Below are 13,660 nucleotides of genomic sequence, written 5' to 3'. Positions count from 1 at the left end.
CCATTCCTTATTCATTGATGCTGCTATTTGAATTGGGCCTAGCCTTTATCATCACAAGTACAGTACAGTGAAATATCCCAGCTTGTTATGAAGCTGGGGTGAAGGCACAGAGTCAGCCAATATGCTTTATCCAAAGTAGACAGGGCTTGAACTCACAACCTTCTGATCAATAGCCCAAAGCCTTACAGTGGTTAGGTTTCTATTTCAATTACAATATGGCTATTATATGAATTGTGCTTTTTATGAAAGGATGGTGGAACCAGACTAGCAAGTCCGTTCAGATTACTCATATATACTTCTCAAAATTACAGTCATAAAACACAGAATTGTTTGATTTCTTACATGTTTATTACTGAGAGAATGTGCTGATGCCATGTGCATCCTTTATTGCAGCTACAATGGCCAATGGGAACTCGGAAGAGAAGCTTTGGAGGACATCTTGTATAGAGCGCAACTAGAGCTATATGCCAAGCCATTACTAGTAAAAGCTTTTTTCTGCCTTTAATAAATAATAATATGACACAACATTATCATCTCACTTGAGTGAGTTTGATGTTTCTGACCACATGATGGCAGTAAAATATCAATTTATTCGTGTGTGTGTGTGTATATATGTATGTATATGTGTGTATATATATATATATATATATATATATATATATATATATATATATATATTTCTGAATATTCAAAATAAAGCTTATGAATATGCACTTGTTTTAGGTAGCAAATGCTATGAGATGTTCTCTGCCACCTCGACCACCGCAGGGCACACGGAATCTTCTGGAGTTTGAAGCTACACCCACAAACAAACGCGTCTCTCAGACAGCCATCACTGCTGCATCCATCCGCAGACTCCGCTGGAAACGAGAGGGTACAAACTCCCACACATACATTTACACATATGACAGTGAATACAGAACAGAAAAAGCTTGGATGTTGCATTTATATTCCTCTCATTCTGTATTTTTATTTGTCTCCCCCTTCATTTTTTTCTCTGTTTATCTGATGAAATCATAGTATTGCAATGTATTACAAGCCTGTAGTGTATTTTCCAAGTTTGTTGACTGACAAGGGCAGTCATTTTACTGTCGCAGATCTGCGTTTTTGTTTATCAAGCACTGTCACTGTCTTCATCTCAGGCTGTTTTGATTTCTCGACCTCGGCCGACTTCTATTCCTCTATTGCACCAAGTCAGTTCTCTCGCCTGAAAAAACCACTCAGCCCGGTGCTCCATGGGTGGACAAAGAGCACCATCCATCGAACTATGAGAGGGGGTAGGCAGGGCTGATGAAGCTCTAAACCAGTAGAAACTCCTGCTATTGAACATGGCTGATAGTTGTTGCTTTATATTGAATTTAGAATGTGTTTCCTGATGCAACCCTTAGACAGACCCCAAAACATCAAACAAAACATCTTATGTCTACTGAATGTGTTGCCGATCAAGCTATCTGAAGGTTTGTCACAAAGCAAGCATGACAAATTTGGTTCCTTTTTCAAAGAGACTGACAGAAATCAACGGTCAACATTTTAAGGTTAATTGAAGTAGGAAATTTGTTAATTTTGCATCATTTAGAAGTTGAACAGTGACAGCTTATTGGCCTAACCATTATGCCAAACTTGAGTTAAACCCAAAGTTAGCTTGACCATCCAGAACTTGTGTAGTACTGCACAGTGCTAGAATCTGAATGCTACCCAGACTTGTAGAAATAGGGCAATGTCTCTTTGCCATTCATCAGTTTATCTGGATCACTAATTCTCCAGTGGTTTTCAAACTCCATCTACCACATCTGTAGCATAAGGGAGTTTAACAGTGATTAAAAAAAAAAAGTTATTTATTTTTCAGTGTGCTGAGGAGAGAAATGAATCAAAGTCCAAGGGTAATTGTTTGGGCAGTGAATAAACATTTTTGTGAAACATATATACTGTATTTTTTTAATACCATATTTTTCTAGAATATTTTAGAAATATTCCCACAAAACACTTAAAGACTAAACAATTAAAGGGCATCTTCCTAAATCAGGCATTAGCTACCATAGACAAAGACCACCAGTTTCTCTTTTTATAGGGTGCCTTTTTTTTGTACTAATTGAATGGCTAGTTTTATTTGTCTTATTTTATAGATTCGTTTTTGATTGCTTTTCACCACCAAGTCATTCATATGAAAGAATGTTTTGCAATTTTCATAAAATTTATGTGTGTAATTCAAGGGATGTAATTACAATTATACAATTTGATGCCTATCAATCAAGATTCATATTGAATCCTTTTGTAAGTTATTGTAAGATATTGCTCCATGTTTCTGAATTAACTGGATTATCATGAATAACAATATGTTACTGTCCGTAACCGTGGTTCTCTCAAACATCAAGTGGAAAGATCTAAATACAGTATGGGGAAGGGCATCTGTACCTGACCTCTGTAGAAGCGTCGAATTGCACCAAATCTGGCTATGACAAATGACTTGCAAGTGTATAAATGACTTGCACGTGCTCCTCTTCCTCAGTGAGCAAATTTGCTTCTCTCCACACAATGTTTCAGAGAACCGGTATTACGGAGAGTAACCCATTGTTCTCTTTCGTCATCTTGTGTTCGAGATCCACCTATGGGAGAAATGGACAACTCCCCGGTTGCCCAACATACTCACAATGAGACCCTGTACTGTAAGCCAGGGGATGGTCACCTAGATAGGTGGTGCTTGATGCATTCCATGATGATGTGCCTGGTAACACCATGCACAAAGTTGATGGTGGTACGCAGGCGGAATATGAAGGACATGCTGGTGAGATGAATAAGCAAAGCCTAACAGCCCAAGCTTAAAGAGGGACAAGTGGGCTTAAGGGAGGAAGGCCACGAGGACAGAGTGAGCTATCATGGTCCTACTGTCCTACTGACATCAAGCTGGTAGTATCTGACAAATAATGATAATGAGGCTTTATTGATTACATATACATATGCACAGTGAAATTCTTTTCTTTGCATACACCAGCATGTTAGGAAGCTGGGGTCAGAGCGCAGGGTCAGCCATGATATAGCGCCCCCGAAGCAGAGACGGTTAAGGGCCTTGCTCAAGGGTCCAACAAATGTATGGGGAGAAGCCCAGCTTGCAGCAAGTGCAATGGAATTCCCAGAAACAGAGCCCATGAGGTGGCCACGCCCCTTGTAGAGGGTGCTCTGAGGCCCTCTGGAGGCTGCACTCCCTTTGATTGATATGCCGAAGTAATAGCTTCCACACGCCAATGGGATAGGCGCTGCTTAGAACTGGGGTTCCCCATGTGCGGGCGGCCCAGGAAATGAAGAGCTGGTCATACCTCCTGAAAAGGCTTGTCCTATCTATGTAGGCCCGAAGGGCATGCACAGGACAGAGAGCATTCAACCTCTTTTCCTCTGCAGAGGAGAAGGGAGGAGGATGAAAAGTGGTAAGCTCAATCACCTCACAGGTGAATGCTGGGAAGCATTTAGGCATAAAGGCCGGGTTGTGTCTAAGAAAAACCTTATCTCCACTGAGAGAGAATTTAGTGCACAAGGAATGAACAGAGAGTGCATATAAATCACTGACACATTTGGCTGAAGGCAGGGCCAAGAGTAAAGCTGTCTTTAAGGACAGAAGCTTAGGGGAAATGTCCCCCAGGGGCTCAAAAATCTGTTGGGACAGAGCCTCCAGCACCATGGAGAGGTCCCACTCTGGAACAGCTGTTCTAGTGACTGGAAGTGAGCGACAGGAGCCCTTCATGAAACGGTGAACGAGGGAAGTGTTGACCCACTGTCTTACCGTCAAACCCCACATGGCATGCAGCAATAGACGCTAGGTAGACCTTAATAGTGGAAAAGGATTTACCACCGTCCATAAGGTCTTGCAAAAAACATAAAACATCTGAAACCGAACACCGATACGATATCAGGTGGCGCCCACTCCTTGAACACATGCCACTTAGGGAATGGGTGTAGGAGGCCCTAGCACTCTGTATGGTAGTGACCACACGTGGAGGGAGCCCCATTGCGTTCAGGTTTGCTCTCTCACAGGCCAAGCCAAGAGTGCCAACCTGTCTGGACGAGGGTTATAGATTTCTCCGTTCGCCTGAGACAGGAGGTCTGTGCGTAAATGGGAGGGGTCACGGCTGCGCATAAAAGAGGGGAATTGTCTCCACCAACCATGGCACCGTGGGCCACCTGGAGGTCAACAAAATGAGGGTCAGGCCTTGAACTCTCATCCTGGTTATGGTGGGGGCAGTTAAGCAAAGGGCAGCACGTTGGGCCACGAATGGGCCAGTGCATCCACGCCGAGGGGTGCGACCCTGTCCCTTAGCAAGAAGACCATAGGACAATGGGTGTTTCCTCGTGAGGCAAAGCCTAGCCGAATCGCTTCCACAATAAATCCACTACTTGCGGGTGAAGGCGCCAGTCTCCATAGAGTGTATTCCCCCTCAACAAGAGGTCTGCACCCCATTCAAGATGCGCAGGACATGGATGGCACATAACGACAGAAAGTGCTGCCTGCTCCACACCAAAAGCCTGTGAGCTAGAGCATGAATCTTGGGGGACTGCATCCCTCCTTGGCGATTGATGTGTTCTACAGCCGTGGTGTTGTCGCAGCGTACCAGCACATGATACCCCTGGAGGTAAGGCAGGAAATGTTTCAGAGTCTTCCATACTGTAATGAGATCCAAATAGATTATGTGGGCTGAGCAAAGTTCATTTGCCCCCACGCCCTTCACTGTTCTGCCTTCCTGGGTGACTCCCCACTCTGTTAAGGACGGATCTGTCGTCACCACTTTATGCAACATGAACGTCCTGAGGGGAGTGCCATGAGCATAAAACCCTGCGTTCTTCCAGCGGCAAGGGCTGCTGAGCACGAGCGCATCACGGATGGAATGGCCGATGTTGCATAAAGGGCTGAGGTGGAGGGATAAAACTTCATGAATGCCTTCATACTCAGAAGGCCCAGAGGCAAAACCTGAATGGCTGATGCCATAAGGCCCTGTAGACTGAGACATGTGTGATATTGTACCCTCAGCCCCTCCTTGAACTATGAGAGATATGAAAAGAGATAACTCAGCTGAAATGCTGGGGTTTTCTTGCAAACAGCTGACCCCACCGAAATAAAGCCTCCTTCTCTTGGAAGGGTGGGAAGCAGTAGCTCATTGGTTACGACATTGGATTTCTCATTGGAATGTTGTGAGTTCAAATCCCAGCACCGTCAAGCTGCCACTGCTGGTAGTCCTTGAGCAAGGCCCTTAACCCTCAACTGCTCAGTTCTTCAAAAAATAAGATAATGGTAAATTGCTCTGGATAAAGGCATCTGCCAAATCCCATAAATGTAAATGGGCTAGGAGGGCTGGAGTCCAGAGGGCTGGCCACCAGAAAACATGGACTTGGGCCATGCATCAGGCTGGGCATAGAGGTTGCGGGGCATAGAGGTTGCGGGGCTAGGGGGTTTCTTGGCCACGTGTGGATTCCCGCTTTTGGAGAGACCCGATAGGTTAAGCCAGAGCACACACTCTCCAACCACAAAGAGGGCCATGGAATGCCTGCTCGCCTGAACAGCTTGGCGTGTATTATGGAGGACGAGGTCATTAATGGGGACGATCTCCTTCCAGAGCGAGGCTGAGGGACACCCTTTCTTCAGTTGGTGCCCCATGACAACCAGGAGCTCAGCCTGGTAAGCTGATAGAAACTAGGAGACTTTGAGGGTCCTGACAGCCAAGGCTGAGGCTTTATAAGAGGCCTAGTGTATGGTTTTTCCATTTTGCTGGGGAGAGTGGGCTTGGGGGGGATGCGAGCAGGCCACCTTGGGAGGGGTTAATGTATCTAGCGATGGAGGGCTCTATGGCAGGGGGGTCACCCATGTCAAGAGCCGCCATATCCTTAATTTTGAGGTCTCGAGGTGCTTGGCACATGCTGGGAGGACTGGGAGGAGCTTTTTTCTCAGGCCGGGAGGGGATCCCAGGAGCTTCCCATCATAAACATCACTCTCTTGGTCAGTGGCACTTTGTAGAGCCGGCCATTCAATATTGAGGCGAGTCCCTGCTCACTCACAAAACTCATACAGGACAGACTGAGGTAAGACCGCAGCAGCATTAGTCTGGGGCGTTAAAGAAGATGGGATGGCCTAGTCATCCTCCAAACCCTCTAAAAGGCCTGCATTGTCCTTGTTGCAAGAGCCAGGTGGCTCATTAATGAAGGAGAGTTCACCTGGTAAGATGCCCTCGAGGAGAGATGGGTCGCTTTGGTTGGCCCAGCTCAGAAAGGTCGTCATCGCATTTTCCCCGTCAGAGTTGGACTGTCGAGGCACAGAGCTCAGTAGAGTCCGTAAGGCGGGCAGCCATAAGACAGGGGAAAAAAGGCTTAAGAGGAGGTGAGTAGCATAATGAGTAGTGCAAGCATGGGCGGCTTGCAGTGAGTAACACAGCTAACCTGGCTAGCGAAACAAACTCTTCTGGCGGAGGTTGATCCAAGGGATATATCTTCCTGCAGACAAAAAGTGCAAGTAAGTGAACCAGCAAGCTGTGCGCACAAAATAAGCTAGAGGTCGCGAGAAGCAAATGTCAACTGCCAGTTGCAATTAGAAGCTTCTGCAGAGGTCAGGTACGGATGCCCTTCCCCATAGGTGGATCTCAAACATGAGATGATGAAAGAGAACACAGTTCTTGTGGAAATGCTTTATACAAATGATTTACTATTTCACATTTCATAAGATTCACAGATTTTCCTTTATGTTTCTTCTTTGAGGATCCAGTTTTCAGAAAAAAGGCAGCAGAATATCACTGGTTCTCCTGTCATGATTACACTTTCTTTTCTTCTTTTCTCTTATCCCCAGTCAACACAATAAGCAAACACACGTGCAAACGTTTTAAACATAAAGTCACTCCCTGATTGATTAACATGAGGGTTTTTTTAGTTAACATGAGTTAACCAATCAAGGGTTGGTTTAGTATTGGTTTGGATGACATCTCATACAACACAAATTCTAGCAAACATCACCTGAATAGTTTTCAAATTAGATCAGAATATTTCATGAATACTGTCCCAACTGGTGATCTCACAATGTTAGTATCGTAGAGTGTATACCTGGAATTACTTTTTACTGTATTGCTCCAAGGCAGCATGGTGGTGCAGAGGGTAGCATTGCTGGTTCTGTGGTTTCCCTCCATCTCCCCAAAAAAGGTGGAATGGCTACAGTAAATTGTCACCTAGGTGTGAATTTGCCCCACCTTGTGCAAAGTATATATCTTTGTGGTTACAGAGTGTAATGTTTAATGATGGCTTCCAATAGAGGTCGACCGATTGATTAGTTTTGCCGATTAATCTGAACTGATAACCGATTGCTGGAACTATCGGTTATTGGCAAAAAAAATCCACACCAGTAGTTTTTCCTGGTTGCGTCTGTTGCAGGAGAGGCTGAGAAGGGTCTGCTGTCATTATACAGTATGAGAGCGCCCTCTAGAGGCAAAATAAAAATTATCACTGACTAATTTTGTTATTTGAAGTGTTTTTTGATTCATTTTGTATGGCTCTATTTTTATTTGTTATTCGGAGTGTTACTTTTCGGTTCAGTTTGGATGTATATCTTTCATTTACTTTAATATTTGTTAACAGTTTTATATATATATATATATATAACACACACACACACACACACACATATATATATATATATATATATATATATATATATATATATATATATATATATATATATATATTTTTTTTATTTATTTCATTTTTAAAAAGTACAGTGCATTTTCATGATACAGTCAATACTGTTTATTTTTGTAATAAAGTTCAGAAATATTTTACTTGTGTGGTGTTGTCATTCAGTATCAATTTTAAAAACTATCGGTTGATTAATCGGTCATCAGCAGGTACTGCCCAACCTAGTTATCAGTATTGGTGAAATCCACTATCAGTTGACCCCTAACTTTCAACAACTTTCGTTTACATTATAAATGCCTTTCAAGTCGAAAGATTTTTCCAGTGTCACTTCTTGTCCATGGTGTTCATGCTTATGCTACTGATATGATGGATAGAGATGGATATGTTTAAAATATTAAAGGAGTATTTGTTTAAACGCCTCTTACCTTTCTTATTCTTTGACCTGTTGCCTGTCTGCGCCCCAGATGCTGATGGTGGGAGCTGCGGTGAGGACTCATTTGACCCAGATGAGGGCTTTTCCTCTGGGGCCTCCAGCAGTAGCCAGCCCAGCAGTATGAAGAGGGACCGGGTTGCAGGAGTGCGTCTGTCCCGGAACCGAGCAGTGTCGCAGAAAGAGAAAACATCTGTCGAGACCAGAGCTGCTTTATGCATGCACCACCAACACCACCAATCGCCTCCTCCAGCCATCACACTCCGCACTGCTGAGAGCAGCAGAAGCCCCAGCCCCAGCATGGCCAGGAGGTTCCTTGACCCACATTACCTTCCCCCATTCATTGGTCCTCCAGCCCGAACTGCTAGCACATCTTCCAGTAAATCCTTGGACTGTACTGGTTTCAATGGCTCATCTGGTGCCACAGATAGCTTGTCGTTTGGGAGCCTGAATGCAGATAGGGCTCACTGTTTGTCAGCTATCAGCCTGCAGGAAATGCAACTAAGGCATGCATCAAGAAGCCAAGATCTGCTCTCGCCTGGAAGTCCATTTTCCTCTTCAAGCCCACTGTCCAAACAGTCTCGCTCATCCAGTTTTAATATGCAGATTATATCACAAGTATAGACAAATCTGTGTGTATGTGTGTGTGTGTGTGTGTGTGTGTGTGTGTGTGTGTATTGACTGAAATATTGTGCATGTGTATGAGCATGTCTTTGTATATATTATATGGTTGTAGCATATGTGTGTATGAGAAAGAAAGTGTGTATGTCTGTGTGTGTGCATGTTTGTGTACATAAAGTGTATAATTTACAATGACACCATTATGCATTGGCAGTTTTTGCAGAAGAAATAAGTGTTTTGCACTGTACTTCCCCTTGTGGACATGTGATCCAGAGGTGCATATAATGTGCCATAACATATGTGGAGAGGAATACCAATTCAAAATCCTGCTGTATCTTAACAATAGTCTCAAGAACTGACAATCATATGAATTAAATGATGAGTGGCCTGACAATGCATGAGCCAAAGAATCAAATGTGTGAGACTTGAAGAGGTAATAAAGAAGCTGCTTGAATTTAATTGCTGTAAATGCTATAGACTGAGCCTGCTTGTGTTGCCTGCGCTACTGATCCATTCAGTGCAACTGAAATGTGCAGAGCCTCAAAGAATTCACGGAAATGCTACATTGTGTAATAAACGATATAGATTATATTCATTGAAGCAAGTTTATATCTCACAAATGTGTACATTTATGTAAATGAATATTGTAAGATAGGAAGAGTTATATCCTGTGAGAATATCTCTATATTGGTTGTACAGAGTTCAAGATTTATCTGTTCGATGGTGAATAAAAACATTGTGGCGATCACTGATTTATTATTATTCTTTTAAATAATTCATTAAAGAAAGAAACATCGGAAGGGGTGGGGGGGGGGGGGGGGGGGGTGATCTCCATGACCATGGCATTGCTGTAAGGGTCCTCCCTATTATTAGTATAATAAAGTGGTGGGTGAGCATATTTGGTAAAATATCACTAAATAAGTCAATTGCTGGGATTGGTAGCATATGAATAGCTGTAAATATAAGTATGTTTGATCCTATTACATCTATAGAAGTTGCAGGCTACTGTCATTTATACTATCTACTGGCAACTTAAAGATATGTTACTATACAGTGGCAAGAAAAAGTATGTGAACCTTTTGGCATTTCATGGTTTTCTGAATAAATTTGTCATAAAATGTGATCTGATCTTCATCTAAGTCAAGGGTATTGACAAATATAATGCGTCTAAAATAATACCAAAAAAAATTCTGATCCCTCATGTATTTATTGAACACACTCATTCAACATTCAAAATGGCAGTGGAAAAAGTAAGTGAACCCTTAGAATTAATAACTGGTTGACTTGCCCTTGGCAGCAATAGCCTCAATGAGGCGCTTCCTGTAGCTGTGGATCAGACCTGCACATCGTTCAGGAGGAATTTTAGCCCATTCTTCCTGGCAGAACTGCTTTAGCTCTGTCATATTCTTTGGAGGTCTCATGTGTATGGCTTTCTTCAAGTCATTCCATAGCATCTCTATTGGGATGAGGTCTGGGCTCTGACTTGACCACTCCAAAAGGTGGATTTTGTTTTTCTGAAGCCATTCTGTTGTGGACTTGCTCCGGTGTTTTGGGTCGTTGTCCTGTCGCATCACCCAACTCCTACACAGTTTCAGCTGACGTACAGACATTCTCACATTATCCTGAAGAATTGTCTGATATACTTGGGAATTCATCTTCCCCTCAATGATTGCAAGCTGGCCAGGCCCTGATGCAGCAAAGCAGGCTGAATTTTGATGTTTCCTCCACCATACTTTACAGTTGGGATGATGTTTTCATGATGATATGCCATGTTTTTTCTATGCCAGATGTAGTGCTGTGTGGTTTTTCCAAATAGGTCAATCTTAGTTCCATCAGTCCACAAAACATTTTGCCAATACCGCTGTGGAGTGTCAGTGTGCTCTTCTGCAAACTTCAGGCATGCAGCAATGTTCTTTTCCGTAAGCAGTGGCTTCCTTCGTGGTGTCCTGCCGTAGATACCCTGCTTGTTCAATGTTCTACGTATTGTAAACTCATGAACAGAGATGTTAGCCAGTTCCAGTGATGCCTTCAAATCTTCGGCTGTCATTCGGGGTTGTTTCTTTACCTCACTGATGAGTCTTCGTTGTGCTCTTGGTGTCATTTTGACTGGGCGTCCACTTCTTGGTTGAGTAGCAACAGTCCCAAAGTGTCTCCATTTGTAGAATGTTTGCCTAACTGTAGACTGGTGAATTTCTAAAGTCTTTGAAATCACTTTGTAATCCTTGCCAGCTTTATGTAAATCAACAATTCTGAAAGCTCTTTTTGGCAAGGCATGGCTCACATAAGTGTGTACTTCTTGTGCAGAGCAAACTCCAAAAGTTTGAGGGGTTTTTATCAGTCAAAGTAGCCGTAGTCCACAGCTCCGAACTCATTTTCTTAACAAGACTCCAATTAGCTTTTTTGAGGTCATTAACTCAAGCTTTCACATACTTTTTCCACAAGCAGTATTGAGTTTTTTTTGGTTGTTCTCAATAAAGACATGAGGGATCAGAATTTATTTTGTGCTATTATTTTAGACACATTATATTTGTCAATACCCTTGACTTAGATGAAGATCAGATCACATTTTATGATAAATTTATTCAGAAAACCATGAAATTCCAAAAGGTTCACATACTTTTTCTTGCCACTGTATATGTTTATAGTTTGTGTTGCTGGGACACAAATCAGATGTTATTCAGTCTTAATTAGTTATTATTTTAAATATGAAAGACCTGCCATTCTTATGAGCAGCTGTGTCCCATAGAATGCCTACACTCAGTCATTACTGTGGTTCAATTCAGCGAACAGGATGTGGTTAATTAATTCAGGATTAATGTTCAGTTACTTAAGCCTTTCTTTTAATATCTAATTCTTGTGTATGCTAAGACAGTCTCATTTTATTTGCATACCCAAGACTATATGTGCTGACATCATTCAAGTATAATCCATGCAGATATAGAGAACTTTAGAATAAGAATCAAATACTCACCTAGAATTAGACAAACATTTTCATGTCAGAATTTTTCATGTTTCTGTTCACCTTTGGTTTTTGGTATAGTGGTTAGCTGAAAAAAAAAAACCCAATAGAACGAAAAGGGCCTTGAGCCACAGATGATAGCAAATTAGATGCACAAATGATTCTTTTCAAATATTAGAATGTACAAAATACTTTGTACCAACATCAGGACAGTGCAGGGAAGAACAAGGTCATGGAGTAAAAGGATTGCTTGCTGTGATGAGCAAAATTTCTGCACGGAATACGACATTGGTATGCAATGTCATATCACATCTCTAAATAATTACTGTTGTGAATAGCAGGTGGCATATTTAAATGTCCTGTGACCATTAGGTACGTTCACACATACACCCAGTCACCAGTCGCTGTACTATGAAGTTGCCAGTAGCGTTCATACTACTGGTTGCCATAGTAACATTTTTCAGTGGGTGGCGCAACTAGCATTCCACTTTTGACAACAAACCAGTTTTCTTGCCGCTGGTGGGGGAGCGTTTGTAAATTAAATTCACCAGTATGTATATGCATCACTTTCTACGAGATGAAGGATAAGCAGTGTGTGCTCATTGCCATTGTGGCCATCTATCTGCAGCGAAAGCGCAAGATTCTGGGTCCACCAAACAATTGCACTTGAAGGCAACACAGCCCATCACGGAGCACATGCGCTCTACTGTCTTCACTCCCATTGGTAGTCGCTACAAAAAGTCGCTCCAAATTTGCATAAAGTTAAACTTTTCTCAACTTTGTTGCATCACTGGACATGCCCACATCTAGTTACCAGTGGTTGTTCATGTCGCCAGAAGTCGCCAGCTCTCACTGAAAATAAATGGTCTCTGGTCGCTGTAATATACCTTAACTGTCCATTTATTTTTACATCTTGATAAATTGCATTGCTCAGCTAAATAGGATACAGCTAAATATACAGTGGTGCTTGAAAGTTTGTGAACCCTTTAGAATTTTCTATATATCTGCATAAATATAGCATAAACATAATCAGATTTTCACACAAGTCCTAAAAGTAGACAAAGAGAACCCAGTTAAACAAATGAGACAAAAATATTATACTTGGTCAATTATTTATTGAGGAAAATTATCCAATATTACATATCTGTGAGCGGCAAACGTATGTGAACCTCAAGGATTAGCAGTTAATTGAAGGTAAAATTAGAATCTGGTGTTTTCAGTCAATGGGATGACAATCAGGTGTGAATGAGCACCTTTATTTAAAGAAAAGGAATCTATCAAAGTCTGATCTTCACAATACATTTGTGGAAGTGTATCATGGCACAAACAAAGGAGATTTCTGAGGACCTCAGAAAAAGAGTTGTTGATGCTCATCAGGCTGGAAAAAGTTACAAAACCATGTCTAAATAGTTTGGACTCCACCAATCCACAGTCAGACAGACTCTTTAGAAATGGATGAAACAAATTTCAAGCACCACTGTAAAGCAGAGCAGACTCCTTCTTGCCCTCAAGAAGATTTATACCACAGGTCAAATTTGTCTTACTAAAGTGGGAGAACAGAAATTTGTATATCCAGTTTATTAGTGTGTGTGTGTTTGTGTGTGTGTGTGTATATATATATATATATATATATATATATATATATATATATATATATATATATATATATATATATATATATATATATATAATATTGTGTATATATATAATGTGTATATGTGTGTTCAATAGCCCATGAAATGAATTCTAGACCACAATGACTACCATGTATGATGTAATAACTGTTAAATAGTTCAAACTACACCAGCACTACATCTCTGTTTTGCATGGTGCCTGAGAAAGAGGCACTGGAAATCAGGCATTTTAGACTTTGGAGCACTATTTCTGGCTAAATTACACTCTGGCGCTGTTGTGGAGCTCCGTATGTTTCAATAATCATTTTCAAAGTCTCCAGGTCATAGACTTTATTTATTCAACAATTGTTTTGGAGGATTGGC

General features: G+C 41.7%; 1 protein-coding gene across 1 annotated transcript in view; it reads left to right on the top strand.

The window, feature by feature from the left end:
* LOC108271325 (hyccin 2) overlaps window positions 1–9,452 on the top strand; it is a 28,502-nt gene extending 19,050 nt beyond the window's left edge. The window contains exons 10-12 of the mRNA XM_017478836.3: window positions 394–481; window positions 724–874; window positions 8,118–9,452. Coding sequence (XP_017334325.1) covers window positions 394–481; window positions 724–874; window positions 8,118–8,707 — 829 coding nt within the window. The 3' untranslated portion in view covers window positions 8,708–9,452. The remainder of the gene's footprint in view (window positions 1–393; window positions 482–723; window positions 875–8,117) is intronic.
* The last annotated feature ends 4,208 nt before the right edge of the window (window positions 9,453–13,660 follow it).

Source organism: Ictalurus punctatus, chromosome 10, assembly GCF_001660625.3.
Source record: "Ictalurus punctatus breed USDA103 chromosome 10, Coco_2.0, whole genome shotgun sequence".
Taxonomy (NCBI): Eukaryota; Metazoa; Chordata; class Actinopteri; order Siluriformes; family Ictaluridae; genus Ictalurus; species Ictalurus punctatus.
This window is presented reverse-complemented; position numbering and strand designations above follow the sequence as displayed.